Source organism: Nanorana parkeri, unplaced genomic scaffold (genome assembly GCF_000935625.1).
Source record: "Nanorana parkeri isolate BGI_ZX_2015 unplaced genomic scaffold, ASM93562v1 scaffold213, whole genome shotgun sequence".
NCBI classification, from domain to species: domain Eukaryota; kingdom Metazoa; phylum Chordata; class Amphibia; order Anura; family Dicroglossidae; genus Nanorana; species Nanorana parkeri.
In genome coordinates, this window is record NW_017306481.1 from 1241901 (window position 1) to 1260664 (window position 18764).

An 18764-nucleotide genomic window follows, 5' to 3' on the forward strand; every position below is an offset into this window, starting at 1 on the left:
TTGGCCGGCAGGGGGCAGGGCGGTACGTGCTGGGGGCGAGGCTAGGGAATGCATCACCCCGAGCAAGAGGTATCGCACGTCACTGCTTTAAAGTGACACTAAACGCAGGCGTTAAACCTTAAAAATGCATTCAACTACCTTAACTGACGCCGTCCTTTCTTCTGGAGGGTGGATACTTTTGTTCCACATGATCCCTGTGTGTGTTGTGAAGTAGCCACCAACCCAAGCTCACTCCCATGATAGACTACAATCTCACATTTAGTTTACTAATTTGTATTGAGATTGTAGCCTATTACGGGAGCAATCTTGGAGCGGTGGCTACTTTTCAACAAACACAGGGACCAAGGAAGAACGGTGTCCGCACCAATTCAGAGATGATTTGAAAACAGGGACCATGGGGAACAAAAGTAGCCACCCTCCAGAAGGAAGGACAGTGTCAGCACCAATTCAGAGATGATTTGAGGATTTACAACTAAATGATGCACAAATACTGTTAAATGCATTTGAAAGGTTTAACTCATGAGTTTAGTATCACTTTAAACAAAGTGCCATGCAGTATTATTTTTCCAGAGTAGGTTGAACTTGGCCAAAGGTTCCTAGCAGAGAAACAAGAGAAGAAAGAAGTATGGTAGAGTTGTAGATAATTGAAACGCACCACCAACTGTTGTAGCAAGGAACTATGCAGGTAAATAAAACCCGAGATTTCAGCACTGCTAGATCTCTGAGTGGGATTAGTAGCTTTTGAATGAAGGTAAAAACACTAACTGGTTAAACAACTTGATAAGACTAATCTCTCTCCTGGGAAGTAACATGAAGGTGCTCAATAAGGTAAGTATGCTGCTGTTGGGGTTACTCCTGTGTTGGATATTAGGTTCAGTATTAGGGTAGGGCAAATGTTGTTGTCAAGGGTTATAGTTTGACACCTCATTCCTCCTGGGTGATATGACAGCTCTACACTTAGCAAACACCTGAGAGGGGTGTTTATTCTGCCTCAACTCAGCCCTTAGATTAGGGAATGGTTAAATCCATGTTTTCCTTCACTTCCTGTCTCGACACACAACAAAAAGTAAGAAGAGATCAAGGAGTTCCAAATTGTCAGTTGAACAGGTCTCAGCGTTGCAAGGTTTCCATCTACTCCTGTTGCATTGAAAATTTAACATTTTAGATTTTTCTTCACTTTCAGTCTGGTAACAGTGGTTACCAGGACAAACAGAGTAGATGCATCTCTCCAGCATGGACATAAAAACCCGGAAGCTCTAACCCTTGTCTATTCTACCCAAAACAAAAAAATGGCTTCAGATACCGTATACTTTTAGTTACCTTGTTGATGCCATTCTTTGAGGACAAACATATGAACCATTTCTGTGGCAACAGGGGAAGTCACAACACTTCTGACCCAGAATGTGTGAGTCTCCTGAAGGCACTCCACACTTCCTTCAGAATGTGTGTTTCTCCAGGGAAGGAGGAAGTGGCATTTTTTTTTTTTTAAAGTAGGATAGGATTGGTTTTATGTTGTATAACGTAGATAGGATTCTCTGCCCCCCATGCATGTTAATATTCCAAAGACCACAGGAAGTCAGCAAGATTCAGAAATGTAAGTTATGGGAATATCAGGAAATGAAATGGGCAGACGATACAATATGTACCACTTTTAGATTATTTGCATTCAAACTCTGGGCACAAAAAAATGATGCAAATATATTCCTTAATAGCCATGAAGGATATACATCCACTTTGCATGCACCAAATGCATTTTTAAACACAAATAATGCCTTTTTAAAGTAGCAGTGACATCATCACTGTACTGTACATAGCCTCGTACAGAGAGCAGAGCTGTGGGAGAAACCCAGCAGACTCCACCCACTACAAGCTATCTGCAGAAAACTAAATGAGGGGGCATATACAAGACCAGTCAGCCTGTACAAGGACAGAGAGCAGCAGTGAATGGTTTTTATTACAGAATCTAGTGCACAGCGGCAATTTTAAAAGCTGGATAACTGCACAGATCTGGAAGAAATACATAGAGCACACCATGATTCAAGTAAGACTACACATGCCTCTTCTATTAAGACAACACTTGCTTATCCTGGAATTCAGATTTAATGTTGCAGGCTAAACTCCTGTAGCTGGGGCAGCAACTAGTAATATGAATAGTGGAAACATTGTTGGGAGTGTATACAGAATCTATACACAAGTATAACTTACAATATATACTAGATATACACTTGAGTTTATATATATATTAAGACAGTATGCACTTTATGCCAATAATAATATTATGTAATCTAAACAAACCCAATGTATTATTTCAGATTCAGTTTGTGCACTGGAACTCAAAATATGACAATATTACCGAAGCCAAGAAAAACCCAGATGGAGTGGCCATAATCTCAGTGTTCCTAAAAGTAAGTGTCAGTTCTTCAGCCAAGTGAATATAGTCTAAGTTTTGCATTTTGTCAAATCTGACAGTGAAAAAGCTGTCTATTTCATAAACATCCTAAGCTAATTTAACCCCTTCATGACTGAGGCCTTTTTTTCATTTTTTTGTACCCATGTTATATTCCACATTTTAGGCCTGAAAATTACTTAAAACCCCCCAACATTATATATTTTCTGAATGCCAAGACCCTATAGAATAAAATGGTGGTAGTTGCAAATTTTTATGTTGCGCAATATTAGCGCAACTCCTTATTAAACCCCAATATTTAGTGAAAAATTTAATTAAATGCCCCAAAACACAACAAAATACCAATTTTTTTAATGCAATATAAAAGATGAGGTTACAACGAGTAAAACGATACCCAACATGCCCAGGTTACAAATTGCGTGCATCCGTAAAACGGGGAAAAACCCCAGTACCCCAAACTAAATCCTAATAATGAAGTTCTCTTATTTGCTCCCTTTGGTCTGCGGAATATACCAATAAAAGCATGTTGTAATATCTTTTCACTCAGCGCAAAAAAAATACCCATTAATCTAGCCAGAAATCTAGTAAACTGAACTTGCTGTACTCTCCACCTCTGCTGACTGGTATCAGTTAGCATTGTTCCTGGCTATTAGGGATGAGCTCAGGTTCAGACCAATTCCGGGCACTTCAGCTCAATTAGCTGCAGGCCAGGCATTACCCTCTCCTGCAGCTGAATGCAAACAAAGGAGCCGAATGCTTGTGCTGATGTCATTGACCTTATATGGGTACATACCCATATTTGGTAAATATAATTTACCAAATATAGACATGTAGCCATATAAGGCCAATGACATGCCCCCTGCCCCCTTTGCTTGCATCAAGTAGATTTCATTGTCCACAGCTTATTGGGTGGCAAAGAAGGAGCTTCCTTCCATGTTCAGGAGATGCTCCTTTTGGGTTCGGATTAGCTCAGGTTCAGACAGGATTCAGTCCGAACCTGAACTCATCCCTACTACATATATATGTGGACTATACAAGAACTGAAGCTGAAATACCAGGTATTGATGGCCTTGTGCGTCAGTGTTCCCTCAGACATGAGATAATTGCTGGATTGGGTAATGATTTGATTGAGTGCATAGGTAGAGGCAGACAACAGCAGACACCCATAGACAGTTGTTCATGGGAGAACTGGTGTTTCATGTGATCGCTGCTATTGTCTGCTCTATTCCCTTTTTCCTAAACATGATCATGCAGACCTAGGAGGATCTGACCATGTAAGGTTTTAGATTGGGAAGGGTTTAGGTTTGGTGCTACAATGGGTACACAGTGAATCTTGCGTGTTTTAGATCTATGGTCCCAGCAAATTTATGGTGGATTTCAACAAGCCAAATTTTTTTGTAACCTTTAAGTACTGCATGACCTTCAAACATGAGTCAGCTAGTTTAGAAGGGCCAATAATGGGGACTTTGTTATATGTCAGCCCCTCACTATAAAGGAGCAGCCATAGTGTAGGTAAAGGTGACAAACTGCTTGGGGAGAGATTAGGGTCAGTTAGGACGCTGTACTTTATTTTTTAATTGCTAGATCTCTGGGCAATCAACTCTGTAACTAACAGCAGATAATGGCACCTTTTTATTTCATACACAGCACTGACATTTGCACATTCTGTGCAATTTACTATCATTTACAGTATAAGGATACATGGCAGTTGACCATTGTCGATATTTCTAAACTCAAATAGAAGCTAATTCTATGTATCTGTTGTTCATTGTTGAATGAACAAAACATTATTTTAATTGTTACATTTACATCAACTACAAGGACACAGAGCTTTGACAGTTATTTATTGTGGAGACAATAATAATTCCCCCCCCCACCTATTCTTTAATTGTTGGAAAGCACCTGAGATCACAGAACTTTGTGATACTGCATCTCTTCCTGCATTCCAGGGATTATATTATGTTGCTGCTATAGCTATGTCATGATTTTAAATTGATAACGATTTTTGTACTGTATACTCCCCCATGAGATTTTGTATATTCTTTCTCTTCTTTTTGTATACAATCTTTTTAGATTAAACTGCATTTTCTTTTTTTAAAGTGGGCTTTTGTTTATGGGGTGGTATGTTGGAGATTTCGTTTCTTGATTTTTGATCTTGGAATTTCTTGATTTTTATTTTATTTTGATAGGGCGCTTTTATAGGTTTGAGGTGCTCAAAGTGCAGCACCATTTTTGTGGCCAATCTGTTCTGATAGCTGCCCTTCGTTTTGTCCTTGCTGTATTGTATAGCACTTTAAATTGGTTTTGCATTGGTTGCACTTTTGTCCTGTGTTCTGCCTTAAGATCAGCAATCCATCCATGTTTTTTGTAGGAAATAAAAACATCATAATAATAAGCATTGTCATTACTAATATTATTTGAAACTGACTTCTGCTTCCACTCCATTTGACACATTCCTTTAATGCTGTATTTTTCTTTATCAACAGATAGGGAAAGCCAGACCACAGTTGAAATCGGTTTTAGAAGCATTGGACTGTATTAAGGCAAAGGTAAGACAAGCATATTTATACAGATATAACAAACACTAGACGTGCAATTCCTTTTGTAAAGATTCATTATTTGGACACATTTTCAGAAATTCGTACATTTGGATGCATATGAATTTCTTTCCTGAATTAAGTTTTATTGTGTTAAGCATCAAATTTAACCACTTGCTGTCCGGGGCATTTTCTTACTATTTGCACACACATGATAAAATATAATATTTTGGCTAGAAAATAGCTTCAAACCCATAAACAATGATATATGTTCTGAAAACAACGGCCCTGTAGAATAAAAAAAATGGTAGTTGCAATTTTTTTATGTTGCACGTTTTTTGCGAAAATGTTTATCAAACCAGTATTTTTAGGAAAATATAAACTAAATTAAAATTTAGTGCACAGAAACATAATATAATACCCAATTGATTGGTAAAATATGAAAGACGGGATCTTGTTGGGTAAATAGATACCAAACATGTCAAGCCTTAAAATTGCCTTCGCCCGTAAAAGCCGCAAAAAAGTCAATACCCCAAATTTCCCATAGGGAACACTTTAAACGCTTTTACCGATCATCAGTTTATTGCTAACAGTGATTGATGGCACTAGAATTATTGCTCTCACTCCGACGTTCGCGGCGATATGTAACATGTGTATCGCAATTGTCGTTTTCGCACGTAGGCGCACCGACGCGTGTTTGCGTGTTTATGTGCGTGCACGTGGGGGGCGGGGGACTTAACATAATTTTTTTTGCATTTTTTTATTTTTCTTATATGTTACTTTAATTTTTAGATCTGTACAAAATAAGTCAAGGCAACTGGACTTGCTGTATTTTTCTTGAAGACGTTTCATTGGTCATCTAACCAGCTTTCTCAATTCAGAATGACCAGTGAAACGTCTTCAAGAAAAATACAGCAAGCCCAGTTGCCTTGACTTATTTTTTACAGATATACCATGACCTGGATGAATGAGAACCTTCACAGACATATAATTTTTAAACTCTTTTTTTTTTACACTAACCATGTTGCTACCACATAGGGAGCTAACAAGCACCCTATGTAATAGCAGATAGGGTATGTCGGGTCCTCTTTATGGAGACATCAGGGGTCTTTCAGACCCCTAATGTCACCTAGGGACCCCAAAGAAGAGATCTGCTTCCCCAGCTTCATCTCCTGGCTATAAGTGCAGGAGACTGTAACGAGTGACACTGGAAGTGATGTAATACACATTACTTACGGGTCCAGTGATCGGAGGAGAGTTCAGCGGCTGGAATCTCTCTCTGATCATATTTCTTGAAGACGTTTCATTGGTCATCTAACCAGCTTTCTCAATTCAGAATGACCAGTGAAACGTCTTCAAGAAAAATACAGCAAGCCCAGTTGCCTTGACTTATTTTTTACAGATATACCATGACCTGGATGAATGAGAACCTTCACAGACATATAATTTTTAAACTCTTTTTTTTTTACACTAACCATGTTGCTACCACATAGGGAGCTAACAAGCACCCTATGTAATAGCAGATAGGGTATGTCGGGTCCTCTTTATGGAGACATCAGGGGTCTTTCAGACCCCTAATGTCACCTAGGGACCCCAAAGAAGAGATCTGCTTCCCCAGCTTCATCTCCTGGCTATAAGTGCAGGAGACTGTAACGAGTGACACTGGAAGTGATGTAATACACATTACTTACGGGTCCAGTGATCGGAGGAGAGTTCAGCGGCTGGAATCTCTCTCTGATCATTGCGGGGAGACCCGCCGAGCCGCTCCAGAGCGCCGCATGGGGACAGAGGTGCCCAGGGAAGCCAAAGGCGGCCGCAGCGGGGTCGCACGGTACAAACGATCCAGCAGCTGTACAGGCGCCGGATCGCTTGTACATTAAAGGAGAACTATGGGGTTAGGGCTTTTCCACATAGTTCTCCTTAGGGTAACGGGAGGACACAAACTAGCGTCCTCCCGTCACCCTAAGCAAAGTATACCGCGGCAGCTCACGGTATACTGAGACGCCACAGTATACCGCAAGCTACTGTTTGCGGTATACTGAGACGCAGCAGCTGAAGCGTATCCCGACAATTATGTCTGGATCCGCCCAGCTGCGTGAGTGATAGCTGGCCCTGCCTATCTGCAGAGAGCCCTGACAGGATCGAGAGGTGAGCGAACGCCGTTATGTGTTCGCTAACCTCCCGATCTACTAAGCCAACCTGTGACAGTCTCATTGTCACAGGTCGGCTAGAACTATGAGGTGAGTGAAAAGCACTCACCTCATAGTTCTCCTTTAACAGCAAGTGTCTGCTCTTAAAAAAGATACCAAGAACAAGGCTGCTGCAGTGGTTAAAAAAAATAAGATAAAAATTTTAATGTCACTTTGCTGCAATGAACATTCGCTCGAAACGAAAATTTGCTATGACTACCGCTAACAAAATTAACGAAAATTCGAATTATCCGCATCTGAATCCAGAAACAAATTGACTTTCAGACCCAAATCCGAATGAAAACGAAAAGAAACACATTTTTTGCACGTGTCTAATAAACACAGACATTGTCAAAAAAATGATAGTAGGTAAGATAAACCAGCAAAAATTCTATTTTCTGAAAACAAGGTAGATGCTTTACGGCTCATTCACACCAGCCCACATGCTAAAATGCAGGCAGGCTGGTGTCCGTTGTGTAGTGGTGATGAGGAGTGGTGCTTTGTGTTGTTACAATGCAAGAAACTTTTAACTTCTTTTTTTAAAAACTTTTTTGAAGTGTCACAAAATGTCAGTCCATTCAGTTTATGCACCACAATGTGTTGCAATGCGATGCAGTAATTTGCGCTGCATCAAAGTGCATGTCGTATTTGCACTTGGCAGTGGGATGTCCCTCCTACTGCACATGCATCAGCTTTCATAGCATCTTCAGTATCTGCAGAGAGCAGCTGCATGGCATTGCCGCATTAACCTAACTCTGATTGGTCTGGAATGCGCAGTGAACAGAAGGGACGGTTGGACATTGCCATGGGGTTGGGAGCTAATCAGGCAAATCTGTACTTATACTGGTACAAATTCTAATAGTCTACAAGTTTAGTAACCATACCACCATACATACTTCTATAAATCACACAAAAAGTAAATAGCTGGTACAGTTGCACTCATGTGACATGCCCCTTACTTACACATAGCTGTTGAAAAGTGCTTAGCATTTTGTAGGCTGTTTTCCAAGTTTCACTTGTGTCTTCTCTCATATTCAGGGGAAGAAGGCTCATTTCACAGACTTTGATCCATCTATTCTATTTCCTGCATCCCGTGAGTACTGGACGTATCAAGGGTCCTTCACAACCCCTCCATGTGAGGAATGTGTCACCTGGTTGCTTCTGAGAGAACCAATCACAATCAGCCCAGAACAGGTATGTATTACAGACATACAGGGTTTCCCTTACTCATAAGAAGGCAGCCTTAAAGCAGAAGTAAAGTTTAATTTTTAAAAAGTTGTTGTCGGGCAGGTTTTTTTTTTTTTATAGAAGCAGAGACTGTATGGGTAGGGACAAGTCATGGAGAGAATGTTTTTTTTTTTTATTGGAACCAACAACCCTGAGCTGAGCACCATCGCAAAGTAACACCCCCAGTTATATATGTATTTTAATGAAAAGTTACACTAGTGGAATTCAAATTTTACAACTATAGCATAGAGCCCCTACTTCAAAACTATAAATAGGTGGGCAGAATTAGCATATCAGCAATCAGATCAAGCAACATGTAATCCAGAGAACCTGACATCTATGCTAAAGTCAGAAAGTTTACATTAAAGTGAAACTATAATGTCTTTGTGCAATGTGGAAAGGGAAGGTGTCTTTTTTTCTAAGTGATTGAGCTGTGTGTGTATAATCTGATATCCTGCTATTTAAGTCAAATCACAACATAACAGTAGAAAAGCATGGTACTTACTTGACTCTGCTACATCGTATTCACCACCTGCTGAGTGCAAGAATAGTAAATATAAAAAAAAGTTTTTGTAGTCTTGAACATAAACTCAAGGTAAAATATGCAAAAATACTACATATCCCTTAAGATTAAATGAAGAACCTAAACCCCCTCACCACCACTGTGACCTATCTTATATTTAGTGCCACTGTCCACTGTCCTGTTAACTGCTGCCATCCCAGAACATTACTGCACACTCTTAGTCACACATGTGACAGTCCTCAGCCTGGCCAATAGCTGTTCTGGTCTTTAATACTTTGTCTGATGTATCCCATAGCCATACCATAATTTTGGTAGCATAGTGTGCAGTGAGCTAGGAGGTAAGATTAGACACCATGTGGTGCCTAGTCCAGACTAAGTAGGTGGGTTTGAATTTTTAATTCATTGACAAATTTACTTTGAAGTCAAACATAATATAATTGTATGCAGCCAGATTAAGAATAACTGTAGTCAGGATTTGTTCTGTGCCTCTTCCCATCTCAGTGATGCTTCCAGGAGACTGCAGTCACAAAGTAGAAGGTACATACATAATTTCTTCCTCCATGATTAATTATGTGCTTAAGCAAAGTGTGTTTAAGGATGTGCAGGGGGACTTAGGCAGGGCACAAAAAGACTTGACTGACAGAACCAGAGGCTCAGAATTTGGTGTTTAGAATAATCAGTGAGCTGTGTGCCTTTTATACATTATTTATGAATGCTCAGTGTTCAGGTTTGAATAGAGTTTACCTTTTAATGTTGCTGTAACAGATGGAGAAATTTCGGAGTATCTTATGCAGTATGGAATGTGAGGTCCCTCTGCGTTTGGAAAACAACTATCGCCCCACCCAACCGATGAACGGAAGAGAAGTCAGAGCATCCTTTGATTAGATCTTTCATTGATCTGCATGATAATGGCATTAACAATACAAACAAGGTCATATCTTTCTGTATAAATATTAAAAGACAAACATACCAGAAAATGGTACATCATTCTTGCACATTGCTGTTCCCAAATATTTAAAAAAAATTGTCTTTCAGGTTAATAACGGGGCAATATTTTATTTTAAAATATCTATTTGAACTGTGCAATTCATAAAAACACTGTTGTAGTTTTATTTATTTACAATTTATCATCACATTTTGAATTGTTTATACATACAGTTTTCATATCCCTTGCACATATAAAATAACCAAGACGGATTAAATAACTACGTAACAAGTGTTTATAGATGCCCATACAGGAGTAAATAGTGACACCAGAGGATTGAACTCTGTCCCACTAAGCCCCCCCATTTTTTTTTTTTTTTGAGTGCAACATGTAAATGCAATTTATAAACATGTTTTGAGTGGCAAAATAATATATTAATAAATCCTAATTTTCACTCTGCTTCTTTTTATCCTTTTTCATGTGTCACATTCTGGCTGCAAAAATCCTCATCTTCATTAGTGAATGTTTTGGGGTTTTTTTCTTTATATAAATCACTGCTTTCCCACCAGCAGTTGTTCTCTGACTTGTAATCAATGTGTCTACACATCTATTTCCCCCCTTTAATCCCCCCAGTATAGTATAGCTTGTGTCTATATCTATGTTCAGATGGATGCTAAATCTGACCATTTGGCACAGCCAAAACCCTGCCAAGTGCCCTAAGCTGTCAAGTCTAATTGATTGAAGAGTGGAATGGCTCAGCAAACTTGCCCACACTTACTGTGCTGGCTTCAGGATGCATCTACTCGATTGTTATTGAAGTATTCAAACATTGCCCAGCACAAGCCTAGCACATCATAATGGCAGCTAAAGCCCCCTGTGTATCCCAACACCAAAATCCAAAAATGAAACAAATGGCAAACAAACTCATCAATTCATAACTAGCTTTAAAGAAGAACGCCAGGATCTTTTTTTATTAACCCTTGCAGTGGGGTGCTCGTTTGTGTATAGCCGGCTTCTCTTCAACATCTCTCCCTCTCCTCTGCAGCAGTCTAAGGTCTTGTAAATCATCATGTCTGTACAGTGTATAGATGTGAGGACGCTGAGGAAGATTTAAATGCTGCAGAGAGGGGGAGACAGGCTGGAGGGATCGCTTTGACAGCTGGCTGGGAGCTTCAGGTGAGTATAACTTTGTTATTTTAGTACCTAGACACAAACAAAGCATGTAACCCTTATAGTGCCGGGGTAGCCCCACCGCAAGAGTTAATAAACGATTTCCTTGAGTTCTTCTTTAAGTAAGGTGCACATAAGTAAGGTGCACATTAGTAAGGTGCACATACGCAAAACGTTTCCCAGCACTCTGAAAGAAAAAAAAAAACAATTTAACTGTTAGTGTTAAAAACACCTTATTTTAAAGCTTGTTATGAATTGATGAGTGCATTTGCCATTTGTTTCGCTTGTGGGATTTGGTCATCTCTTTTAGTTTATTGCTAATGCATCTTTGTTCTTGTGTAATTTGTAGTGCTATGAATATGGGTTACATTGCATAAGTGCAGAAAAAGGGGGAGATAACCACAGCTTTAAACCATGACGGGAGCTTCCTAGATCTGAGCGGGAATATTTAAAAGTCCCGTCTGCCACGCCCACTCGTGCACGGCGCGCAGCACACGCGAGCGGGTGCCTGCCAAAATGTAAAAAAAGGCAGCGATGCCGTTATAGAGCCAGTGGATCACTTGTATAAGGTGCCTGTGTGTGCGCCCCCCACAGCCCCCCTCCCAATAATTCTAGGGCTATTAATCATTGATAACACTAAACTGATGAGCGGTAAAAGCTTTTAAAGCATCAACTATGGTCAATTTTGGGTATGGTACTTTTTTGCGATTTCGCAGGTGCACGCAATTTTAAAGCTTGACATGTTTGGTGTCTATTAACCTGACGTGACCCCGTCTTTTATATTTTACCAAAACATTGGGTAATAATAATTGTATTATAACATAATGTAAAAAAAAATTCAGTCATTTTTCCTTAATATAGTAAAAAATTAAACCCCCCAGTGGTGATTAAATACCACCAAGAGAAAGCTCTATCTGTCCACAAAAAAATTGTATAAAATTAATTTCAGTACAGTGTTGCATGACGGAATAAATGTCAGTCAAAGTACTACAGTGCTGAATACTGAAAAATGGCCTGGCCAGGAAGGGGGAGTAAACATCTTGTATTTAAGTGGTTAAAAAGCAAAGAAAAAAATTGCTGAAATAGTTTACCTTTTCAAGCATTATGCTTTCTAAACATAGTTTTAAAAAATGTGCTATTGGACTAAAGTTCCACCTAAAAATGATCACCATAGGGGTATACAGATGTTCCTCACTTACCGACTTACCTGTTTTGCGACCACTCGCACTTACGACGGACCGCCGCTCGACCTCCGACCTTGCGCGTCAGCGCGCCGTGTCGCCGGCGGAAGTGGTGTCCTCCGATCTTCACTGCGGGTTCCGGTAAGTATTTTAATTGCCCGATGTACAGTACACTGTTCGGTACTGTACATCGGCAACGCTATACAGTACTGTACTAATGCAGTACAGTACTGTATAGCGTTCCTCACTTAACGACCAATCCGTTTAACGACCTGGTCGTAGGAACGGAACTCGGTCGTTAAGTGAGGAATACCTGTACTTACGAAGCATTTATTGGCAAATTTACTGATATATCTTTTTGGCAAGTGCACCCTTCTGTCATTTATCTGTCATTTATCCACATTCACCTGACATCCAATGATGTCAGTGATGTCAGTGTAACTCGGTGTTATCATTGGAATTGGATATATGTGCACCAGGCAGATGTGACAACCAGTGAGCAGCTGCTGAATGTAGATCTACCATGAAACATTTAATAAATATGCCCCATGAATGAAAGTCTACCATTGTATGAAGTTGCTGTGCTTGTTGGAATATCACCACTAGGTAGCAGTGTAATACTTCAATATTCAACTCTGTTAGCCATCATGTGTAAAACCGTTTATTTGTATAAGTAATTCTATTTTATTGCTCCTCCTTGTAACTCTGTGTATTAATATGGAGGTTATAGAACCATTTACAGAACCGTATAAAGTCCGACAAAGGAATCTAAGGCACCCCTGAAGCTTGCATCTTTAATAACTTAAGATAGCCATTAAAGGTCAAACTGGTCATACACTGGTCGCATTTCAGCTAAGTCCTACAGACTCACGCAAATTTTGACCAGTGACAAAACTCAATTTTTCAATGGACTTTTGTGGAAGGAGGCGGCTTGAAAATTCTCAGCTGAACAGTGCCTGCATCCTATCAAATGGGGGATTTTGACAGCAGCACAACCTCTGCTGTCAGAATACAATAGCTGGGGGGAGGGGGAAATTGAGAGTTTTTACTTGTTCAGCTAATCCTTGCAGTGTAGGGGTAGCTTCACTGCAAGAGGAGGATTTTGCTTTGCTTGGAGATAGGCCTTAAAGTGCGACTGCACCGTTGGTACAGTTACATAGTGAATACGGGTCACAGATCCATCAAGTTTGACGTCTGTATCTCTATCTTGGGAGCTCCAAGCTTGCTCCTGTGATAGACTATAATTTAAAAAAATGAGTAAAACAAACATGAGAGTGAGCTTGGAGTGGTGACTACTTTACAACACACAGGGACCATGGGAAACAAAAGTAGCCACCCTCCAGAAGGAAGGACAGTGTTAGCACCAATTCAGAGATGATTTGAGATCTACAGCCGAGTGATACACAAATAAGATACATTTTTATTAATAGTTAAGGTACTTTAATACATTTTAAAGATTCACTGAGTTTAGTGTCACTCTAAATCTCACTCTCCTGACCTGCATACTTAATTGAGGTCAGGAAGCCAGAAAATGTTCTGAAGCAGTGGCTTACTCTCCTCAGATTGGTTGCCATGGGTGACTGCACTGATTGCCTATAAAGATTTTCTGATTGGTTGTCATGAGGTAACTATACATCGCTGCTCTTTCCTTTAATTAATTAAATAGCTCACTTGTTGAAAACATGAATAAAGACATTTTCTGTGTATAAATGTTTAGCTCTGTATTCTAGGAATATGATGGAATCTACAATGAAAATCCAAAAAAGATTTAAGAACAATTTTCTTTATCCTTAATGACTAAGAAGCTTTGTTTTATCTGTGGAGATTTGATATAATTATAGTGCTATAACAACAGTTGTAGACATGGTTTAAATACTTAATGATTTATGGTGAGATAATGCATTTGAGGCAGTATTTGCTGTATCATAATATTAAGTTAATGACAGTACTGAGTAGTTGCGTGTATAAGCAGGACGTAGGTACGTTGAAATCCTGGCCTGTTTGCTAGGGTTGCCACCTTTTCTTCAGGCCAAACCCGAACACTATTTGCCGGGGTGAGTATAAGTGCATAGGTTGAAACAATATAATACCGAAAAACAGGGCCGGTGCTAGTCTATTTTTCGCCCTAGGCAAGACCAGCTACTTGTATCCCCCCTCCCGTGGCTCAAGCAATAAAGGTTTAATCCATATTATACAAGCTGGCCATTCCAGATACCCCCGGCAGTATTATATGGGTTGTCCCAACCCCTGTAACTGCAACTTTTGCAAGACAGCTTTGTCTGCACCCAAATGTGGAGAAAAATATAAATAAAGGCACAAATCAACAAATAATTCAAATACTGAATGCTTTATTACAGGTTTTACCCCCATACCGTTACCATACAGTACAGTAGTCCTTTAATTTTAATGTGCATATAAAAGTTATGATTTACTATACTTGCCCCGATGAACCTGTGTTAACTTAAAACAACAGCAGTGAAATGTGAAGACAAAAAAATAAATATATAATAAAGTAAATATGTTTTGCGTAAATAAAAAAAATAAAAAATGTACACCAAAATGTTATTTGTGACTCTCCCTGGTTCGTTTTGTTCCTAATATTTAGAGAACAGGGACACTCTAACCCAGGTAAATAATTGTGTCATCTCTGTCAGTGGGTCAGTGGAATACACACTCCTGAAGGGCGGTAAGGATGAGGGCAGTTCAGAGGAATATGTCATTGTGTGTCTAATGCTGTACTTAGCTCCCATCTGCCTTCTGTAATGTAGGTCATTATTGTCTTCCTTATATGGCAGTATTAGACGTGTTATAGAACTCATGCCAGAAGTCTGTCATTATGAACTGTGTATTGGGGATTTATGTTGAATCCTGTCATTATGGACTGTCTATAGGTGAAATAGACTGTAGCAAAGATTGGGAGGCCCGCTGGATCCTTTGATGATCTTGATGTTAATCAAAATTAGATGTCAAAGCAATAAGTTTTCTCTGTGTTGTCTTGCTTATGTATTGTTGACAGAGAGCATTGATGAGCAATGGTGGTCTTTCATCACATTGACCAGACCGGCACAACGATAATATGCCCCCTTAAAGGCAATTGTCCTAAATTGTGTTACCTATGTGCAACGTTTTCCCGCTCCATTGGATTCTCAGATTATTGGGTTGCATATTACTTCCAGGGCAGCAATATTTAAATTTTAAATTAAAGGAGAACTCAGGGCCAATTAAATCTTATACCTTGCAGTGGGACTCCCCCCGCACTGCAAGGGTTAAGTGTTAATATTGTCTAGGGACGGAGCTACAAAAAAATACCCAAGTCACGATCTTGGCTGGTTGTTAGACTGGACCCTTTAGTCTCGCTCCCCCTATACTTCAACTCCAAGGAATGAAAAAAGTGAAAGACTTTCTTTAAAAAAACATGCCAAAATATAGGTTTTTACTTGCACCTGATTGGATGATAAAAAGCAGCACCGCTTCACCCTTTGCATGGTTACATTTCACTTTACTAAGGGGGTCATCCACTAAAGACCCAAAGGATATAGCAGAACTTCGGCTAATCCTTTGACTCGCTTCGGCTTCGACCGTTCTCCCTGCAATAAAGTAAGCAAAAAGTTTTTTAAAAAGTTTTTAAAAATGCGATTCTGACCACAGGGTCAGGGTTATTGGGAGGAAGCCTAAAGGGTCTGGTATGAATCGGGAGGGGGACCCCATGCTGTTTTTTTTTTTGCCTCTGTTTAGCAGAATTACTGAGCAGAATGTGCATGGTAGCATCCGGCTATTCACTCACTGCTGTTCAGCCCCTATAAGGATAGGGGCGAACAGCAGCGAGTGAACTGAAAAACGTTCGCCTCCGCCGATCCAGATGTTGGATCGGCTGAGGCAAACGTACTCTTCACTTCGGCTCAGCTGAACGCGCTGAGGCTGTTTGGCTGAACCGAAGAGAACCCAACGAAGCCGAAGCCAGCCGATGTATGGCTGAAATCAGCTGTACTTGGCTAAAGTGAATAGCCAACCGGCGTTCAGCTCCCTTCACTTTGGGTCGGTTATTCACTTGGCTACCTTCGGGGGCTTAGTGAATAACCCCCTAAGTCTTTGAGAAGCCTATACCCCCTTAGTAAATTTGTCTACCTAAATCATTTTTACATAGTTTTTAAAGGCCATATATGTAAGTCTTTTATTTGATACAATGTTTTACTATAAACCCTGCTCAGGTTTTTTTTTATTATATGCTGACAAAAGACCAAAAATATAAAAAAAAAAAATTGTTGAAAATATATTTTTTTAATACTGTAGTTGTATCTTACAGGTACAGTATTGAACAGAGGAAAACTGCTGAAGTGATATCTGCAGGCTAAAGAAGTTTATTTTGTAAATCATCTCCAGGCTGCGTGTGATCAACATGATTTGCTGTCATGGAGCTTGATTGATTGGGAACCATATTTATCGCTTTCTAATTGCTAGGCTAGACCTTGAACTGTCATTTGACAGCTCTAGCTCCAGTGTGGATATTAGTTCTCAACTGGAACTATTCTAATGGCATGGAGCATTGCATCGGAGAACATTAAAATCCAGACTGCATATGCAATTTGGTTTAATTTTAAAAAAGGGCAGCCCAAAACACCTTTTTCTAGGGGTAAAATATTTGGTATGTATTTTTGGTTATCCGCGATTCATTCTTCTCCAAATGTATAAAGTAGGTCGATAAAGGAAAAGCTATTAGATGTGATGAGAGAATTGGATTGCCCCAACTCCCCCAGATAGGAAGTAGGATATGGATGGACCTCTTTACCAATCCAAACAATAATCCACAATGAATAAAGCGCCCTGCGAGTGTCCTATAAAATGAATTGCTGGGCCAAATTTGCTCTCTTACCAAACTTGTTATAGTTATGGTTTGAAAACAGTTCACTGGCCACTAGTTATGGGCTCGATGTTCTAGTCAAAACAAGAGTTCAACTCGAACATCGCTAGTTCATCCGACTAGCGCCCCACAAGGCACTGCACCTCGCTGGTTACGTTGGTGGATCCATTTTTATTTTAAATAAAAGACTCGTCAAAAACATGTCTTTTTTTTCTCAAAAGTGTGGCCTTTTTAAAAAAAAACTTGAATTTAACCCTTTAGTGAATTGGTAGGGGTACAAGTATCCCTTACAACCAAACCTAAAAGGTCTGGTATGACTTTTGGGGGGAATCCCATGCTTTTTTTTCCTTTTTTGTAAATGGGGTCCCTCCTAACTTTCCTACCCGACCTAAAGGGTCTGGTATTGTTTGGGAGGGAGAACCGCACACTTTTTTTTTTCTTTATAAATATCATTTTTTTCTTTTTTTATTTATAAATGCCACTATTTTCTGCAGCAGGTTCAATATATCATACAGATCCGCCACTTTATAGGCAGTTTAAGGGAACCCCACAGGCACGATATTTAAAGGAATTTTTCATTGTTATTTTTTCACTTTAAGCAATGTTAAAATCATTGCTCCTTTAAAAACTGTGTTTTTTAAAAGTGTTTTTTGCATTCACACATGTCCCCCAGGGCAGTACCCAAATCTCCATACTCTTTTTTATGGCCAACAACTTGCATATAAGCCTTCAAAATGGGGACATTTGATTTTCAGAGTTCTATGTCCCATAGACTTTCATTGAGTTCAAAGTTCGAGGTCGCACTTCTTCCATGTTCTAAAGTTCGAACTTGCACCGAACTCGGGTGTGTTCGGCCCCTCACTATTGGCCACCCATTTTCTTTTCACCTTTAGTCATTCTTTACTGAATATGCAACTCACATCAGCTGCAGCTACTGCCTTCTGTCTTACTCACTGTATCTAGTGTTCCCCTGCCTGTGAGATGTATGAGGTTGATTGGACAGGGACTTACTGCTTCTTGTTTTTATATGTTTTGTTTGGCGCACATGTTTGGTATCCATTTATAATTTGTGCAGTGCTATAGCAATAATAAAGAATAACAATGATAATAAAAATAAAGGTCACTTTGAATAAGGCATATAAGTAAACTTTGTAAGAGTATATGAATTTGCACATTTTGTGTAACTTTTCTGTTGTGCCAGCGTTACTTATACTTTGGGTTTCCCTTTAAATGAGTAGACTTCATACATATGGCTTGTTAAAACCTTTCCCTGTTGTTTTATTGCTAAGGTGGGGTCAACGGCAACCTTAACATTTCATTGTAATAATTTCTTCTACAATAGAACCATGTTTAAATTAAAGAACATTTTACTTGTATAAAATTAATCCATGTGACGTTGGGCTGATACAAAATATAACATGTCAAGAAAAAAAAAGCCTGCTGTTATCTGGGAATTAAACAGTCCAGCTTAAATCAAAGCTTGTAAATTGTCCTCCTCACCGCCACACCTTCTGTGCAGGAGCTGCTTAAATATTGGCTTGTCTACAGCTTGTGATTGTGAACTTTATTTAGGATAAAATTAATAATCAGAACCACCTTGTAAGTACATAAGAGATTACACTGTAATCAGATACAATGCAGTAGCTGAAATCTCATGTAGAACCAAACGACCTTTGAAATCTGTTCAGAAGTCTATAGGAAAATGTATTAAAATCTTGGTCTAAATTGTGCCTTTGAAAAATATATA

The 18764-nt window shown here is 39.4% G+C and overlaps 1 protein-coding gene across 1 annotated transcript in view; it reads left to right on the plus strand.

The window, feature by feature from the left end:
- The window catches only part of CA3 (carbonic anhydrase 3), a 12797-nt gene extending 3029 nt beyond the window's left edge, over positions 1-9768 (plus strand). Inside the window, exons 4-7 of the mRNA XM_018555780.1 lie at positions 2313-2405; positions 4894-4956; positions 8172-8327; positions 9649-9768. Coding sequence (XP_018411282.1) covers positions 2313-2405; positions 4894-4956; positions 8172-8327; positions 9649-9768 — 432 coding nt within the window. The remainder of the gene's footprint in view (positions 1-2312; positions 2406-4893; positions 4957-8171; positions 8328-9648) is intronic.
- Positions 9769-18764: the final 8996 nt, after the last annotated feature.